The 18,378-nt window shown below is 36.0% G+C and overlaps 3 protein-coding genes across 3 annotated transcripts; 2 read left to right on the forward strand and 1 right to left on the reverse strand.

The window, feature by feature from the left end:
- The first annotated feature begins 1,164 nt into the window (after window positions 1–1,164).
- On the forward strand, window positions 1,165–2,205 carry LOC114518686. The gene has a single exon (XM_028538690.1). It carries the CDS (start codon window positions 1,165–1,167, stop codon window positions 2,203–2,205), a length of 1,041 nt encoding a protein of 346 aa, XP_028394491.1.
- A 7,346-nt stretch (window positions 2,206–9,551) lies between these two features.
- On the reverse strand, window positions 9,552–10,865 carry LOC114518687 (ATP-dependent DNA helicase Q-like 3). The gene is made up of 2 exons (XM_028538692.1): window positions 10,638–10,865; window positions 9,552–10,442 (listed from the first exon to the last, which is right to left on the reverse strand). Exons 1-2 carry the CDS (start codon window positions 10,863–10,865, stop codon window positions 9,552–9,554), a joined length of 1,119 nt encoding a protein of 372 aa, XP_028394493.1.
- Window positions 10,866–12,304: 1,439 nt separating this feature from the next.
- LOC114518688 lies at window positions 12,305–13,474 on the forward strand. Its single transcript, XM_028538693.1, has 3 exons — window positions 12,305–12,532; window positions 12,754–13,359; window positions 13,451–13,474. The coding sequence occupies exons 1-3, from the start codon at window positions 12,305–12,307 to the stop codon at window positions 13,472–13,474; spliced, it is 858 nt and encodes a 285-aa protein (XP_028394494.1).
- The last annotated feature ends 4,904 nt before the right edge of the window (window positions 13,475–18,378 follow it).

Below are 18,378 nucleotides of genomic sequence, written 5' to 3' on the forward strand. Positions count from 1 at the left end.
CTTTAAACTCGCTAAAGATTGTTCTTTGTCTCTTTGCGTTACCACAGTTGAAAACGCTTTATACTCTTCCGTAGGTAGTCCTTTGATGATCATCGCGATCAGTAAACTATCACTTATGGTTTCCCCAGCGGATTTTAGAGATGTGGATGCTGTCTCTGCCCGCAGCATGTAATCTGTCACAGATTCTTCTCTCGACTTCGTTAGAGAGGTTAGTTCAGTGTATGGGGATATAACACATGGTTTGCCCTTCGATAAGTAATGTTCACGCAGGATTGCCAGGGCCTTTCGTCCATCATTCACTGCGTCTCGGGTAATTAGCGACAGACTCCGATCATCTAGTACTTGTATCAGTTCGGCAAATGCGTCCGCGTTTTTGGTTGCGTCTGTTCGTAGTTGTTCTTCAGACGCATCATCAGCCAATGGTCCTTGTATGGTATCGCTTAATTTTTGAGCCTTAGATACCCTAGAAACTTTCCTTGCCATAACTCGTACTTTCGTTCATCACCGTCGAACAATAAGCGGCCGTGACTGTGACTGGGCCCATAACCTGTTAAACTCATGACGGTGGAAGACTTATATATAACAATATTTATTAACAAAAACTTATACAACTTACAAGTAACAGTTCCAACTAACAACTAACAACTAACTTAAAAACTACAAGAAACAAAAACTTTATATTGCTAGTGTTCATGTGATCATGACACGTGTTCACAGATAGACTGACGTCATCGGAATATTAATGTTTATCTTAACACAGAACATTATCGTCAATACTTGAGAATGGGCATGTCAACATTTGAGGTATGTGTTTGCTGACAATTTAGATAGATTTATGAAGCCATACACATGCGACTAAAGTTTTCCTTGACGAATTCACTTGTTCAAGTGTATGGCGAATAAGGTAGCTACCTGTATTTTACCTCAAATTGCACATTCGAGAGCTCGGTTTGGATAATTTTACTGCACTCATTCTGAAGTCGCTTAGCTAACTCGTCGAACGTCGCCAATAAATCCTTTGATAAACTCTATTTAATCACAGTCGAGTATAAGTTTTACTTTGTTATTTTGTCAGTGTTGTGAATTAACCATCCCCCAAACTTTCACTCATTATAAACATTGTTTTTAAACATTTTCACATAGTTCTTGCTGAAAAAAGTGGAGATGAAATTGACCAGGAAGGACACTAATATCAGGGAAGCGATACCAGCTGGGGAAAGACTGGCAGTGACTTTACGATTCTTGGCTACAGGAAAGTCCTATTCCAGCTTGCATTACCAATTCAGAATTTCAATATCATCTATTTCCCTCATTGTTCCAGAAGTATGCCAGGCTGTATTTGATGCCTTGAAAGAGGAATTTCAACACTTCCCTGAGAATGAAGAAGAATGGTTGGCAATAGCTGCTGGATTTGAAGATGTATGGCAACTTCCACATTGTGTTGGTGCTGCTGACGGAAAGCATGTTCGAATTCTGCATCCTCACAACAGTGGATCTGTCTTCTATAATTATAAGGGTTACTACAGCATTGTCTTAATGGCTGTAGTTGATGCAAATTATAACTTTATATTTGCTGATGTTGGATGCCAGGGTAGGATTAGTGATAGTGGGGTAATGAGGAATACCCTGTTCTGGTCTAAGTTGGTCAATGGTAAACTTAATCTACCCAAACCTAAGCCTCTTCCCTCTTCACCTTCTTTATTTCATCCTGACTCAAATATTCCTATCCCATACTTCTTTGCTGGGGATGATGCTTTTCCACTTGAGACAAATGTCATGAAGCCTTTTGCACAACGGGGCCTTTCTGAAGAAAGACGTATCTTTAACTACAGGCTTTCTTGGGGGAGACGGGTTAGTGAGAGTGTCTTTGGAATTTTGTCGAACAGATTTAGAGTGTATTCTACTGTTCTTTCCATTAAGCTTGATAATGCCGTTAAGGTCATACTTGCAACCTTAGCACTTCATAATTTTCTGAGAGCAAAAGTGCCAAACAGGTACATACCTAAGGGGTCAGTTGATGAGGATCACCTTGGCAAAACAAGAGATGGCAGTTGGAGAGTTGATGATGCAGGAAGCAACCTAGCATCGTTTCCAAATTCCAGAAAAGGCCGACCAGCTGTTAAGGCTGAGGAAATGCGAGAAATTCTTTGTGAACATTTTAATGGACCTGGCCAAGTGCCTTGGCAATGGAACACCTTGATTTGACAACATATATGACTATGCAGTATCAAAGCATCCATGCCCTCAAGTTTTTAATATATTTATTGCTTGATAATTGTTAAACATGCATTTGCATAATTATAAAATCATCTATCAAGAAAAAAACACTTATTATATTAATACAAGTATAATAATATTACAACATATTAGAAATTACTGATTGAATATCCACACAAGCTCTGAGGGGGTTTGTAAACTCAAAGGTTGGTCTGAGCAAACTTTCAAGAACCTTCTAAAGCCTGCAGGGAAATTTAATCTTTAATAATGGGAATGTCATTGTGATAATAGTTGAGAAATTTCAATTTTATTATTTATACCATCATAAAAATAAAATTTGTACATTAATATTAAATAATATATGCAATACAGTTTATTAAATATTTATTCAAAAACATACTCAAGGTGTAAAAAATGTTTTTTATTAAAGTATATTTTCATCAAGTTCTACCAGTGCTGATCTTGATGGAACACTATGCATAGCTTTTACAATGAGCTGTTGAATTTCTAATTTTAACAACTCTTTCTGGTATCCTTCAGGTACCTTTGTCAGTTGTTGACCAATATACTTTGCCCATAATTCATCGGCTGAAGTTTCTCCTCTAGGTTTTTTGATCTCTTGAAGGCAGCTGACCATTAATTCATCTTCAAGCTCCAGCTTCTTCTTCCTCTTTGATTTAGTCGAGGGGGATTATCCACTTTATACAGGTTAAGTTCGTTTGTACTTGCAGGGGTAGCAGGGTTGATGTCGACCAGATCTTCAGCTTCTTGCTCTAGTTCAGTATAAAGTTGACTTTCCTCATCAATTACAACGCTTTGCATCGTTGACTGTGTTTTTCTGGGGGTAATATTTTCCCTCAGAAAATGCAACATGTTAAAAAATGGCCATTTACTATTGTAAACTTCATTTCCTCCCCGGCCAGAGCTTCTGCTTGCCTTTTCTTTTCCAAGTTCTCTGCCATAGTATGTCTTTAGCCGAGCCATTTTCTTCACAACATCTTCTACTGTGAGACCTTTAATAAAATGGAAAGGACTGAAAAGTACTATATAAAAACCGTGTACTTATATGGTTGAAAAAAGTACACCACACACATTTATTTTAATACAGGAAGAAACTCCATCACAAAAACTAGGACTAGGCAAGAAAAAACAGATATGGCCATTTAAAAATGCGCGTTTTATAAATAACTAGATGTCAATAATTCAAATTCAGCTTACCCTCGAAGTCAAGCTCCTGAATCAGCTGGTTAACCGCTGTCAATTTTGTGTCTTTCTTTAAATATTCTGGATTTTTGCTGTCATACAAAACTTCTCGCTTACTCCATGCGTATATCAAAAGTTCAACCTCTTCATTTTCAAAAACATAACCTTCTTTCTTCTTTTTTTTTGACTTTGCCTTGGTCGCACTTTGTACAGGAGGCGTACCAATTTCGCATTCTCTCACCTCACTGTTAATGTCCGCCATTTTGAACTATTTTTTTCATCAAAAATTGTATGAAAGTCGCAGGATTTTAAAACAGGTTTTAAAATTTTTACGACTTTTTTGTGTTGTATACGACTGTCGCAAGCAAGTTGTAGGCCCATCTACACGGCACGATTCGAGTCGCAGGCATGACGTCAGCAAGTTGCATACAACAATCGTAGGCAAAAATCGCATCGTGTAGACGGGCCTTAACACAGTTTGCATTTTCGCCAATAGATTGTCAAGCTGTTCGCTACTACACTTAAGTATTTCTTCTTTAACTATTGTGCGTATCATTGTAATCAGTTCCAACCTACCTTTCTCTGCCTTTATCCATTTCATTTCTTCTCCAAATCGAGCTAATTCGGTTTGTTTTAATCCCAGCATGCGAGACTGCAGCTCTATTATCAATTCTTCTGACATTTTTCAACAATAGTTTCCCAGACTCCGGTTGTAGAAAAACATAAACCAGTATAAACTCACGTACATAAATTACCACAAATCTCGTAAATTTCGTGTATTTTCTCGGACAAACATAGACTTTTCTACATATCACCTTCCATAGTCTTGGTGGGACCTCCAAATGTTACTCCGAGTTATGGTTTTCTTACATTTTATTCACTTTAAAGGTATATTTTAGTATAAACGTTTTATTATAACGTTTCTCAAAAAGCGCTAGACTATGCTATTGATCCCGTTTCTTTTACTTAACCACTGACTCTAAAGCCCCAGTCGCTGAAGCTGTTTCTTAAAGTTTCCTAATTGTTTCTCTCACAGTTACAATAGCCTACAATATCCATCTGATTATAATGAAGCTGTTCAGATATTCATTATTTTAATGAGACATAGAAACTAAACTTTAACTAGATGACACCTATCACAGTCTGACATTCCTCCATACTTTTTGAAGTGTTCAAGCAAGGGTTTCATATAGAAGAGTTTCATCATGTTCTGACATGGACAGTGGCATTCGCTATTAATAACTGAAACAACGAAACAAAAAATATCAGTAATATGACTAGCAAGCCATATCCATATTAAACAAAATTTCAAACTTTGAAAATTAATACAGATGGAAAGCGTCACAAAATTAGTAAGTTGGAAAGAAATGCCTATTTTGTCTTAATTGATGAGCTCCTTCATGAATCGGGGGTAAAAGTTTATTCAGCTTGTTATGTTTATCATTCACAGTTTGGTAAAAAAAAATCCCTACATATTTTTTCACCGTATGACATAATGGTGGGAATATTCGCTTCCAACAGGGCTTCATGATACGTTATTCCTGAGTTGATAATTGATAAGGCCCGTTTTTGTAAACGTTCCAATTCATTTAGGAGGTACTTCGGTAAAGCATAGAAGAATACTGGGATTGCATAAGTCAAAACAGATCGAATGCATGTAATGTAAAAGAGCACGAGATCTTTTCGAGATAGTTTAGCTCTTTTTAATTGCACAAGAAAGTATAGCCGTTTCGCTGCTTTCTTTATAGCATTATTCATGTGAACATTCCACGATAGGTCGCTAGTTATTGTGACCCCCAGCACTTTTGCACTTCTAACGACTTCTAATTCTTTTCCGTATACATAAATCGGTTGAAAGTCTTCTTGATTTCTTGCAAAGCTTATCCGTAATTCTTTGCATTTTTCATCATTTAATTTCAGTTTATTATTTGAAGACCATTGGGCGAGGTTATCAGCAATGTTTTGTGAATAACTCGGAAACCCCCTTTCTACGATTTCTGAAGATGTTGTATCATCAACGTACTTCCACAAAAGGGCATTAACATCGTTGTTGGGTGGCAACAAAAGTTTGGTGGCAAAATATTAAAATTGCATAAATGTGCAGTAAAGCGTTAGCATTTTTCTAATGTAATTTTTAAAGTAATCCCTTGTCCGTAATATTAACTGCTATATTTTTTGAAATATGCTTTTTAATTATACAAACTAGAGTTGCACAGAAAAATCCAAAATTTGAGGAATATTTAAACCGACAAGCCCTGCATTGTTATGAGTAAAATTGATGCTGAATGTATTGGACATTTCAGGTTTGTTTCAGGCTTCTGTTCCAAGCGCGGGCAAAGCGTGAAAAGAAGTAAAAAACACAAAACATAGTATTTTCATATCCGGATTGTAGAAAAATCGGACAATGTTTTGGTTTGAAATTTATTTATACAAAAAGAAAAGTAGTCCATCTTTCGTACCTCGAAGTATCGAAGGATTTGGGGTTTTTGTTGATGTTTTGATCGCGTCGAAAGAAATGTCTCGAAAATACGCGTGCGACGGGACGAGAACGCCTGCACGAAGGACTTGTTTTATTTCCACTTTTATTTCTTATGGATAAAGACTATGAGGTCTAACTCGGTATTTTGTAATGGTGGAATACAGGTTATCAAATGGCACCATAGCCGAGTTATAGGAATTTGGTTGACATGAAATAGGGCATGCCGTATAAGAGGTGTGATTTTCTGTGAAGTGCAAGCCAAAAAAATTCCCGTGCTCCTATCGGTGGTCCGTTCAACAAGTTGTATTCGCTTAATCAACTCAGGAATTCTCACTCATAATCTACCAAGGTATGTTATCCCACAGATTTAATACAATAGGAAATTAACATATCGAACTGAAGTAACCAGCCTTGATTTCTAAATTATGTTTTGTAAATTATTTTGTTTGGTGTTCTGGTTAATTTCACTAATATAGCTACACATTTGCAAAAAGTTAGAGTTCCGTGATTTCCCCTAACATAAGTGAATATGATGTCTTATTGCTTCTAAAACTGCAGTTCCCTTCTTGACCGACCTTGCACCTCATCTACAAGACCGTTTTTAGTAGTGCAGGTGACTTTTTGGGGTAAATCTTTATTGAAATTGTGCGCCCATGTTTGGCAGCTCGCCGGAGACACATTGTAACGGCTTTTAATATGAAAATTTGTCAACAGACCTACATAATATACAAATTATTTCCTCCAATTTATCCCAACAAAAAGCAATCGGTTTTTGATTTATTGTCCACCAAAGCATATTATTATACTATATGAAAATCAATAAAAAACTACAGAGTTATAACTTTTTATAATTTCATCTCTTGTAAACAAACGGGGCAGTGTTCCGTAAAAACCCTTCCTGACCTTGTTTTTAAAGTTGTAAAATTTCGAAAACTGCTCTTACTTTGGCTACAGACCTTGCACTGCATTTTTTCTAAGGCATTGAACTTGGTTGTTTTATATTTTTTTAACCGCGGTTTGAAGATTCGAATAGCTGACGAAAGTTTTCTTTGAAGGAAATACCTTTGGAATGTTTTGATAAGTTGATAACCGACATGTCATCCACAAGCATTTTTGCAGTATGCACGCATTTTTCTGTTGCCGCGCGGCATTTTAAAACTTGCAGAACATCATATTTTTATTTCCAAAAATTATAGCAATTGAAAATTTTTCTTTTTTATTTTTAAAACTGTAATCCTAACTAAATACAAGTAAGGTTTGAAGGAGTTTACCGGAGGAACCTCGTACCGGACCCTATGTAGGCCATCGGCGGAACCCAACTCAGTCAAACTTTACATCTAGTGTAAATGATACAGTTATGTTGCTTGCATTAACATCTGATGTACACATTTTAGTTACGCAGAAATTTCGTTATGTGTTGTTATTTATAAAAAAAATGAAAATAGTTCTGAATGCGTTGTATTATGCAAAACATGCAAACAATGCATAGCCATATCATTTTTAGCTAGCCTATACAGGATTAATATCTAAACACTATTTTTACAACAATGGTTGTTAATTACATGTGAAATAAACAATTGTTAGAACTCTTGCACAAACCAACCTCGTACCCAGGGTCCCCGCGTTTAAAGTTCTGGTGATGCGACAACTTGGTGGTGACGCGAGGGGGACCCTGGCAAACTCAGATGCTGTGACGTCATGAATCTTGGAGATTACGTAATTTGTAACTTTTTGATCCGGGGGGTGATGGCTCTGTGCAGAACACTGGTGCAGAATGCAGAAGCAAACTTCGCGAAGACAAATAAATACATAACACAAATAAAAGATATATAGACACAAAGATCGTTCTTACAAGATTCTTTTTACAAGATTCTTCTTACTTTGGTTTCCCTACTGGCAGCAGCAGTCTACATATTTTTGCAATCTTGTTTATCGAAGATGTATGAAAATTGACATGAAAAGATGAAAGATGAATCACATCACAATCACATTTTATACAATTCGAAGATTGGCTATTTACAATTCAAAGATTGGCTATTCTGTGGTTATGATATATCTCTAAAGTCCAATCAGTATCGATAGGAATCGTTTGGTACATCAGCTATAGCCTAATGGACTCATTATTGGATAAAAAAGACAACAACTTTAAGAACGTGACAGTGACTGGCAAGGCTATGAATTCAGTGTATATAAAATTGTATGTATATCTTATTATTAAAATACAGTTAAACTTTTAAGTTGATTTTGTTTGTCCTTATTTTTTATCATGATGCTAAAGTTTGAAAACACCACTTCTAAAGCACATGTATATGTTATATGATATAGCAGATTTTTTTAAAAGACATGTAGAAATCTCAAATATATAATTCATGATATAAAAAATATATAATTATGATGTACAATAATCAGCAAAATTCTTACATAGTTACTTGAGGTTGTCAACAAATAAACTGTCCTTCAATTGCAGACTTGTTCTGCGATTGTTTCAAAATGCTTTCCCAGTGGAGGTCTATAAGTAACTTAAGTTCTATTATAGATATAGTACAATCTACAGACATCCATGCTTTGGCATTCAGCAGTTGATCAATGCAGCTTGGTACGATATAAAGTCAGTTTTCATTCCAAATATTTTGTAATTGCAGATTCTAAGCTAGGACCTTTTCCCACTTTATGTTGGACAAGTTCAGAATAAAATATGTCAGCAATTTAATATTCAATATGATCAACCCAGATCAAACTGTGCACACACAAACTTGCACAAAACTACAAGAGGAATAGGTTTCAGAGCACATTTGTCTTATACTGTACATACTAGGAATAGATCACTAGAAAACAGAAACTATATATGATATATATATATAGTTGCCTGAATTGTCATCAGTGATAATCAAGGCATATGGATAGAATAGTTTGCATTAATAAATATATGTGGTATTTTTCCACCTTGCAAACATTTGAAGAACTTGTCATCATAGGCGTACAGGGCCAATTTCAACTGGGGGGGGGGGGGCTGAGGCTATTTGCCCGAAAATTTTCTTCATCACCAAAATTTTCTAATATGAATCAAGGGCACAGAAACGTTTTCGATATGCGAGGGGGGGAAATCTCACAAGGCGCCACCATGCTTGGCATGAAAGAAGAACTTGGAGCCTCAAAACGGGCATTTAACAGTACTTGTGAAAAAGTTTTAAGTATTATAGTATTCAATTATACAATCATATAATTATATTTCAATTATATTTGTTCTTATTCTGAGTATTTTCTGATGTTTGTGCCTGAAAAACCGAAATATATTGCCCAAAAAAATGTATGTTCCACTGAATCGGGGGTGGGGGGTGGGGTGGTGCTGCAGCCTGGCTCGTATGCCTTTGCTTGTCATAGAAACTACAGTATGATATAAAATTTCTCACATTTCTACCTATTTCTCACAAATGTCAGTAATTATCTTAAAAAAAGTATATGCATGCTGTATGTCCCAAATTTCAAAGCTCGCAAACATATCTTCAGCTGACATAATATGGTCACATTTTGAAACAATTGACTCAATGAGTTCTAATGTAACACCTGTACGTGTGTCAATGCCTCCTATATGATGACCAGTCTGTCCCAAGTTTAGCCTATATTTTTTCATTCGCTGTTTTATTTTAACCCGTTAAGCATCACTGACATTGCGTAGTGGAGGTTCCACATGTTTATCGCGTTCTTGACAAACGTTTAGTAGTTCCACTTCATCCACTTGGCAGGACAGGCACTTGCACTTTCTTGAGCAGTTGCTACAGCAAGAGTGTTGCTCCATTAACTTTACTGACAACAATGCCAAAGGTGATCCCAGGTAATCCAAGATTAGCTTCCTTAAACATTTATCATCTTGGGAACAAAACCCATGCATTGCAGACGTCATCCCGGGTTTGTTCAAGGAAATATCGTGACCATTGTAATACAGAGATGCCTTTGCTGGTTTCCCATCTCTTCCAGCGCGACCGATTTCTTGATAATAGGACTCAATCGTTCCTGGAACTGTAATGTGAATGACATGCCTAATGTCGTGAATGTTAACACCAATTCCTATTGCAACTGTAGCGAAAACAACACGAATAGACCTTGATTTGTCTGGACCTTGCAATTGCTTCATTATTTCATTTTTCATTAGTTCAGTTTGAGGAGAATGAAACTGGGCAAAAAGGCAATTCTCAGGTTTTCCGTCTCCTGGAGGGAAATAACTTTTTTTACCCAGTATATCGGAGAAAAGCTTAAACGCATAACCACACCACTTCAGTGGCAAATATATCAATGTTAGTGGATACTCTCTTAATAGATTCTTCAAATCATTCGCGATGGGAAGTAGGATTGCTTTGAAACTTTCTTCGCCTGCAGATGCTGGCATTCGTTTTTGCTTGTGGATAAAAATGTTTGATCGATCTAAATTAGCAACTACCACCCTCGGATTACTGAGCAAAAGAGAGTTTGTTAGCGCTTCTCGTACATGTTTAGGCGCTGTTGCAGTTAGAACTAACAATGGGGCATTAGGAAAAAGCGATCCTAACTGGGATAGTTTTGCAAAATCTTTACGAAACTCCACTCTTCATTCTTCAACAAGGTGCCCTTCGTCAATAACACATGCTACAACGTTGTTCTGCAATACGCTAGACATAAGGAGTCGTCTCCCTTTTTTGCAAGAAATGAAAGCTTCCGGATGAGAGAATATTATTTTGAACATTCCTTCTTTGATGTTCCTTACTGTGGTGGTGTCAAGTGAAAGTTCTGCAAAATTTTCTTCACAATCATTAGATGTATCAGTCTCGCATTCTTCATTACTAGTTTCATTTGCGGTATGGCTCTTGCTTTTCAAAACAGTTGCTTCAATTCCACGTTCATGCAAAATGGAGATCTGGTTATCGATTAGAGCGTTCAGTGGAGCAACGATCAGAACAATGTTACCGCCTGTATTTTCTTTCTTAGCATCCATGGTTTTGTCAAGATAGTCAGCTACGTATGGGAGGAGTTGGAATATAACTGATTTCCCATAGCCAGTTGGAAGTATTCCGATAGTGTCTCTCCTTTTCAGTACTATTGATTCCAATATTTGATATTGTTTAACTTTAAGAAAAAGATCATTGTAATTTGTTACGCGTAAAGCGTAATTTATAGCGTTAAAAAAATTATTCATTAAAATTGAAAATTATGCAACTATAGTATCACGTCAAACTTTCGTATATGCACTATGGATTCCTCTCTATTTAAACATTCATTCACTTCTATTTTTAACGCCCATCAGTCATTTCTATTATAAACGCTTGGAGTAATTACTATTTTTAGAATTTTCTAATTTTGTATTTTAACGCCCATTATTCATCTCTATTTTAAACGCCCGTTCACATCTATTTTAAACGCAATCATCTCTTTTTTAAGCGGTAGTCTCTAATTAAAAAGCGCGTTGCCACGCCTATTTTATTCAGAAATCTCAAAGCATGGCTACGCTGCAACTTACTCCTCGAAAAGAATATTATAGATGGAAAAATGTCAATTTTTGTTGCGTTTGTGGTGACGATAAATCACCCAGCAGATTTACCAAGGTTTTCAGTGCTGTTGGTAGACAAAAGAAGTTATCTGAACTGATATGTTCCTTGACAAATTTTGAGTTGGAAGAAACGACAGTAATGCAGGATCCTTGAAAGTCTGCCGATCATGCGAAGGAAAACTCACAAAATCAGTTGATTTCCAAACATGTGCAATTACCGTGCTGCAAAATATTCGGGAAAAAGCATCATCTAAGAGATGTCTTACGTTTTCTCCAAGTAAATCCGGATTACAGACCGAGAAGAGAAGCAATGTGGACATTTTAAGCGAAATCCAAACGGAGAAGACCAGGCGGCAATTGGTATGGATTCCATTCCTGGCGTTAAGGTACGCGGTCATTTTCAATTTACCGTAGTTTGTTCAATTTTACACAATAATCAAAGTATTTCATGATGAAAAAGTGGAAATATTCAGTAGAACTTTTCGTCAAGCATTAAGGCGCTTTCAATTTAATGGCCAGATTGTCAGACTAGGGTTTCTCGACAATTATCAAGCGAAAATTGACTGGCTTCTCAATTTATCCCATTTTTCATGTCAGATCAAACAATCTGACCTGTCTGGCCGTACTAATGGAAGCGCCTAAAATTGCATATTTTCAAATATATACTAACTGAAACATTTGAAGGATCCCTAAGTAAAGAAGACCAGATTAAGCTTCATGAAGTGATAGAAACTGGTGTGCCATCAAATATAACCGCCGTAGTTGCATCAATTGATTCATTGACCCGTAGCTTCAAGGAAAACGTACTTCATGAACTTGACAAAGAGTGTATAAAACTCTGTACGAAAAGCAAACCATCTGAACTGCGGAAAAATTGTTTTGACGATATGGCTGTATTTGATTGGAAAAAACTTGTATCGGAAATGTCAAGTCGGTGTCCGTTTTTGCTCGATTTGCTCCTTGTGGTGATGAAAAAGACAAAGGAAGATCTACATGATATCCTCCCAAGACTTGGCCTTTGTTATTCAATTCTAATGCAAACAAGGAATCGCGAGCTTAGTTTGGTGCAACGGTTGAACACTGTGTTGATGACGAATGGAAATGCAAAGAAAGAGGTAATTTACATGCATGTTTGTCATTACCTGATTCCCGTTGTCAGCGCGTTTGGTTATTCATTATATAAATTAATCATTGGCGCTTGCAAAATAACATAATTCTAATATTTTTATTTCTTATATTTCATTGCACTTTACAACAACGTCAGAGCATTAAAACTACTTACTGCATTATATTTATATTTTTAATTTTATATTTGTATTATTGTTTATTATTATAGCTTTTCAGACAATGTCAAAAAATGGGTTTCTCCTTGTCGCATCAAAGCAAGACCAACCTTCTAGATATTATTGGCAGCCACTTTTCAGACAGTGTCGTTAAAGCTGTCAAGGACGGTAAGAATCTGCAAGGCACTGGCGATAACTGGGACATGAAGATTCATGTTCATGACATGCAATCCTCCCATCAGAATCAAGATCTTCATTACTTTGCCTCCAACCTGATTGTTGAAAGAGTGCCATGCCAAAATCTTTCATCAACTGCACCGCAAAGAGATATCACAAAACTGTCAAACTCAATTTTCCTACTTAGTGACGAAGAAGAAATTAAGTTACGGGAAGATTTTAAAGTGCTGGTTGGAAGAGTCCTTGTCACTGGTATCCAAAGTTTATCATTCCTGAAGAGTGTGATACCTGAACATATTCCCCATAAATACCAGAAAGAGATGTCCGAAAAATCAATTATTGTTCCTCTGCCCATGCAGCTGAAAGACGAGAAAAAGTACAGTGTAGTTGACATCCTCGATTATTATGAAAACGAACTGGAGGATATTTACACCAAGGCGGAAGTTATTGAGAAACCAGCTAAGCAGAATGAACAACAACCTGTATCAATTGAAGGACAGTCTTCATTACCAGATCAACCAAGGGCACATTACAATAGGGTGGATGAAAGTGACCATATGAAAATTGTATCAGTTCCATTTGGTGGTGATCAAATGACCCAAGTCAGGTTTGCTGGTGCAAAGGACTTGCGAGCTGGATCACATACTGCGAAAGAGAGGCTGGACCATTGCAGTCCATTTGTCTCTGAGTTATTCCACACTAAGATGTCCTACCTACAGGTATTGAGATAAATATTAATCACTCAGTAAATACTGTATCAAATGTGATGTCATGAAAGTACATTAGAATGGCTGGTTCCCCTTATTGTATTTGCTGAATGCAACTACCATAATACAGTATAATGATACTTTGCAAATATTTTTTTTATTATGGAATTACATGTCCAAGAAGCATACTCAGTCTGGTAGTTAATTGTATTCATGTGAAATTATTTTTTCACATCTCTGAGAAAAGATCTGAAATAGTTGTACTAAGATTAGCTAATAAGGGGAACCAGCCATTGACTACTGTTGGTGCAAGTTTGATTGATTAAATTAATGAGTGCAACGCAATGACTTAACTATGCTCGGCTTAACACCAGGGGATGTTACTCTGTCTAATACCAAACAATTTTTAAAGCAAGTATGTATGCTGCAGCTTAAATGTGGACTTTATGCCAACTATTGGCCATCGCCAGACCACCTTATAAACTCTATACAAAAATATTACATGTGGTGTTTCAGTATGGTTTATAGGTTAAAGCAGCAAGAATCTCCATTTGCTGAGTAAAATTGCCCGGCATTAGACAGTGTAGAGAAAAAAGTCAGGTCGAATTGGAGTGCATGGCCGCTCAATGGGCTAATGTATTATATTATACCAATATATTATTATTATTATTATACCAATAGAATGTTTACCAATTTACATCTTTAGTTTGTTTACAACTTACTGTACAAGGCTGGATCAGTCAGAGAAGTAGGCACTTTGAAGTTCTTCCGAGAAAAATACAATCAACGGAATGTAACACCAGAAAAGGTTACCAATTCATATGAAGGCTCAGAACAGTTCCTGTTAAGTGTTGGGAAAGCTTACATTCTTGAAGCAGCAATGGAGTTTTGGGGGTTGCAAAAAGTCACAGAGGCACCAACAAAACATGTGCCACCACCAGGAATCATCGACATGGAAAACGAAACCAAATTGGAATACTTCAATACAGTTGTTGGTGCATTTGTTGATGAATTTGTCACCCCAGACCCAAACAAAGAAGATCCCATTACCCATCAACCAGAAACTGAAGATTCAGAGGTTGATTTGGAAGAACAAGCATGCTATGATGAACCAGACAGAATAAGGTAGCCCACAAACTGGCATTGGGCCTAAATTTACTCTTAAATTACTTTAATGCTAGTTGATTTTACTTGTAAAGGATAGTGTCTTACTTTTTCTTTACTTGTCCAATGCCAGACGGTTTTACTTGTCAGTGGGGAAGCTCCTCAACCTAATGGGTAAACCATACATCTGAAAATCTCTATAGTTAATCCATTAAGTGCCATTAAGTGGCAATGCACCACAGTGTGCCCTACTAGTCCCAAACAATTTTATTTGTCAGTGGGGAAGCTCTGCCACTCACTGTTTACTTTGTATAATGCCAGATAGACCACTTGAAGATAAAGTGATTGGTTCTAATATACTGTATTCATGTCTTATTAAAATACAATTAAAACTTTATATGTACTGTATTATATAATAATATTATATAATATTTTAATCTAAGGGGTTCAAGTGTTAGATATTATTCAATTCAAGCTTTATTAAAAAAGCTATTATTCAAAAGCCATATTATTAGTATAACTTTCAATTTGTCTGATAATTAGTCACCTTGGCAGTTTGAATAATAAGTACAGTATATGGTGTAAATGTTTTCAAACAATGATATCTGATTTTTTACAGATTCTACGGTTTAAACATGATAGAGCTGGCTGTGTTCTTGATGCAACTGATTGATACATGCAAGGAAGGTGATGGCTTGAGAAACAACATCAACAAAAAGAGACTCCTCTTGTACTTCAAGTCATCAAATTCTTTCCACAACTATTCACTTGAAATGTTCACAAGTATTGCACAGATAGAAGCTCTTGCATCAGAGGAAATGGCCCATAGGCTTACATGGGGCAGATTTGTGAACTGGCATGGTGGTAAAGGTAGAAACATTGCTTGTGACATGGCACAGGAGATTTGCAACCGGGTCAGCAAAGATGTTGTCAAAGCCATGGGGCCAAACAAAACGCAGAAGGCAATGGAAAGAGCTTCCAAAGCAGCTGCTGGAGTTCAGCAGATTGTACAGAGATTGAACAATGTTTCAGATGTGAAGAGGGTATCACAAGCACATACTCACAAAAGCGTGACAGAAGACAGAAGTGACACAAGATTCAAGCTACACCAACAAGTGGGCTTGACATGAAAAGTCTTTTCATTTGGCTTGAAAAGCATAAAAAGCAAATTGCGATGGGAAAGACAAATTCGTAGCATGAGAATATGTCGTACAGCATGAGAATATATTTGTTACATAATGGTAATATACTGGAGCCGGTTGGCGGTTCAAAGCCCGTTTAGCTTAAACGGTGGATAAGTCAAAATTAAAAACACTCATATCTCTCGTGAATCAGTTAACTTAAATATTATTTACTAAATATGTAGTTGTGACTATCAACGTTCTATTAAGTTTTAAAACTTTTAGTTTTGTTGCTGAATCTATAGACTTGCTTTTTATTTTGAGCTTAACCACCGTATATTAAAGCTAAACGGGCTTCGAACAACCGGCCCCTGATATTTAATTTACAGTACCTGTTTCTTTATCCAGAACTCGATATGTCGTGTGTATATAGATTTATACATTTCCACGCGGATCACGAGTTCAAGATCTTCGGTATTAACCAGTAATTGAATAACTTTTTATCACCTAACATATGTTTAAAATTTTTACGCCATATTTGTGAAATTTTTCTATTTTTCCCCCCCCGGTATGACGTTGCTATAAAAGGCCAGGTCACCAAATAATCCAAGATTTTTGGATTATGTGGTAACCTGGCAATCGGAGTTTGCCAGGGTCCCCCTCGCGTCACCACCAAGTTGTCGCGTCACCAGAACTTTAAACGCGGGGACCCTGGGTACGAGGTTGGCACAAACAAGTGCACACCAACAGCTAAATTGCCTGCCCCTGACCTTATAAATATAGACACTGCAGCTGAATAAAATTATACTTTCCCACCTAACTTAAAACACCCAGTAATTTGACTGAGTTGTTGTACAACATGTTTATACAACCATTCTAACATTTGTTTATTTGAATATAACTATGCATTTTTAGCATGAAATTGTTCACCACTTGTTTCTTGCCTACCCAAACCTATCCTATTCTATATATCTATAATATGAGATTTTATGCATGGAAGGGTAGATGCATATGACAAAGAATTGTCACATCTTTTTCTGTTCCCCCACTAAAAGAATAACCATCTAACTATAGTTGCCTTAATTGTACAGTAATTTCCATAGGGGGGGGGGGTGATGTCAACAGTTTCATAACTAAAAATCCATAGCCAGTTACTGAAAAAAAGAAAGTTAGCACCTATATATGGTTTGGTTATACTAGAGAACTATATTATATTAATTTTTATTTCACTAGTATACAAGAAAAGAAACATATGCCTATGGGGTCCCCCCGAAAGAGAAAATTTGAAAAGAAACTATGAAGAGAAAGAATCTTAATAAGAAAGAACATACCTAGATAATTAGAGATAACCTTTTAGTTAAATAATATACATTTTAATCAATCAGTAATTTGGATTAAATTAGCTAATTCATTCAAGCAGAAAAAGTATAGAAGGAAGAGAAAATGATTTTCATTCATGTAGCTATATATAAGCATAGGTTCTACATATACAGGGAAATGTAGAATTGATAAGATGGTTCATGGTTGCATGTGCGATAATTTAATTGTTTATATAGTAGAAATAGTACCTTGGTATAGTGCATACTAATTCTCCTGACGAAGGCCCTCAGGTTAAAATGTCCAGAAGTGATTTGTCTATTTTAGGCAGTTGTCATACCACATTTGATGCCACTTATTAAGTTGTTTGAAGATGCTGCCACGCTGTTCCCTGCATGGTTATATTGTAGTATACTATATAATATAGTATTGCATGTATGGTGTCATTAGTATGTATGTGAATGTTGTACCCCTAGCATACAGTATATGTGTACATGGATATGACAATTATATTCTCTTTAAAAGCTCCTCATGCAATAACAGAGGCAAATAACCATATATTATTATAATGGTGCTGCATTGCAGTTTAATTAAGTTATATTTTATTATTAATGAATATTGTATATACTGTTTTTTAATTATTATATACTGTTATTATATATTATTATTATTATTATTATATATATTATTATTACATGCAAGCTATATAAAAATATATTATATAAATTATAGATTACAAAATGGTTCTGCACTGCAGGTCCTATATATATTATAAAATAATGTATATGCTTTAATTATATTTCAGCTATAAATATGTGGTATATATTTATTATGTGCAAATAAGTGTATATGCATGATTGTTATTCTATTATATGATTGCTTTACTATATAGAAGGGTTGTATATTACATTAAACAAGTCTTACAGTAAGATATCACTTTAGCTTAACTATAGTTACATCAAATGGTGGGTGAACTGTAGGGCCCAATCTCGAAAAATCATTTCTTGACGGTAATTAATCATGTTATGAAGTTGGTCTTCCAAAGTCGTAGCTATAATAGCACCGGTATCTAAATGTGAGTGACTTTCTACTAACACACTCTGTCCTAGTTCATTAATTAATAATGTCATTGCTTTATCTGGATTAAATATAAGTACTAGAGCTATTTTAACTTTTGATGATGATAGTAGTTGTAGCTGCAACAAGAAATCAGCAAAATTATCAAAATGATACTCATCTCCTCGTTCAGCGA

The sequence above is a fragment of the Dendronephthya gigantea genome, unplaced genomic scaffold, assembly GCF_004324835.1.
Source record: "Dendronephthya gigantea isolate DGI-Jeju-01 unplaced genomic scaffold, DenGig_1.0 000011F, whole genome shotgun sequence".
Taxonomy (NCBI): Eukaryota; Metazoa; Cnidaria; class Anthozoa; order Malacalcyonacea; family Nephtheidae; genus Dendronephthya; species Dendronephthya gigantea.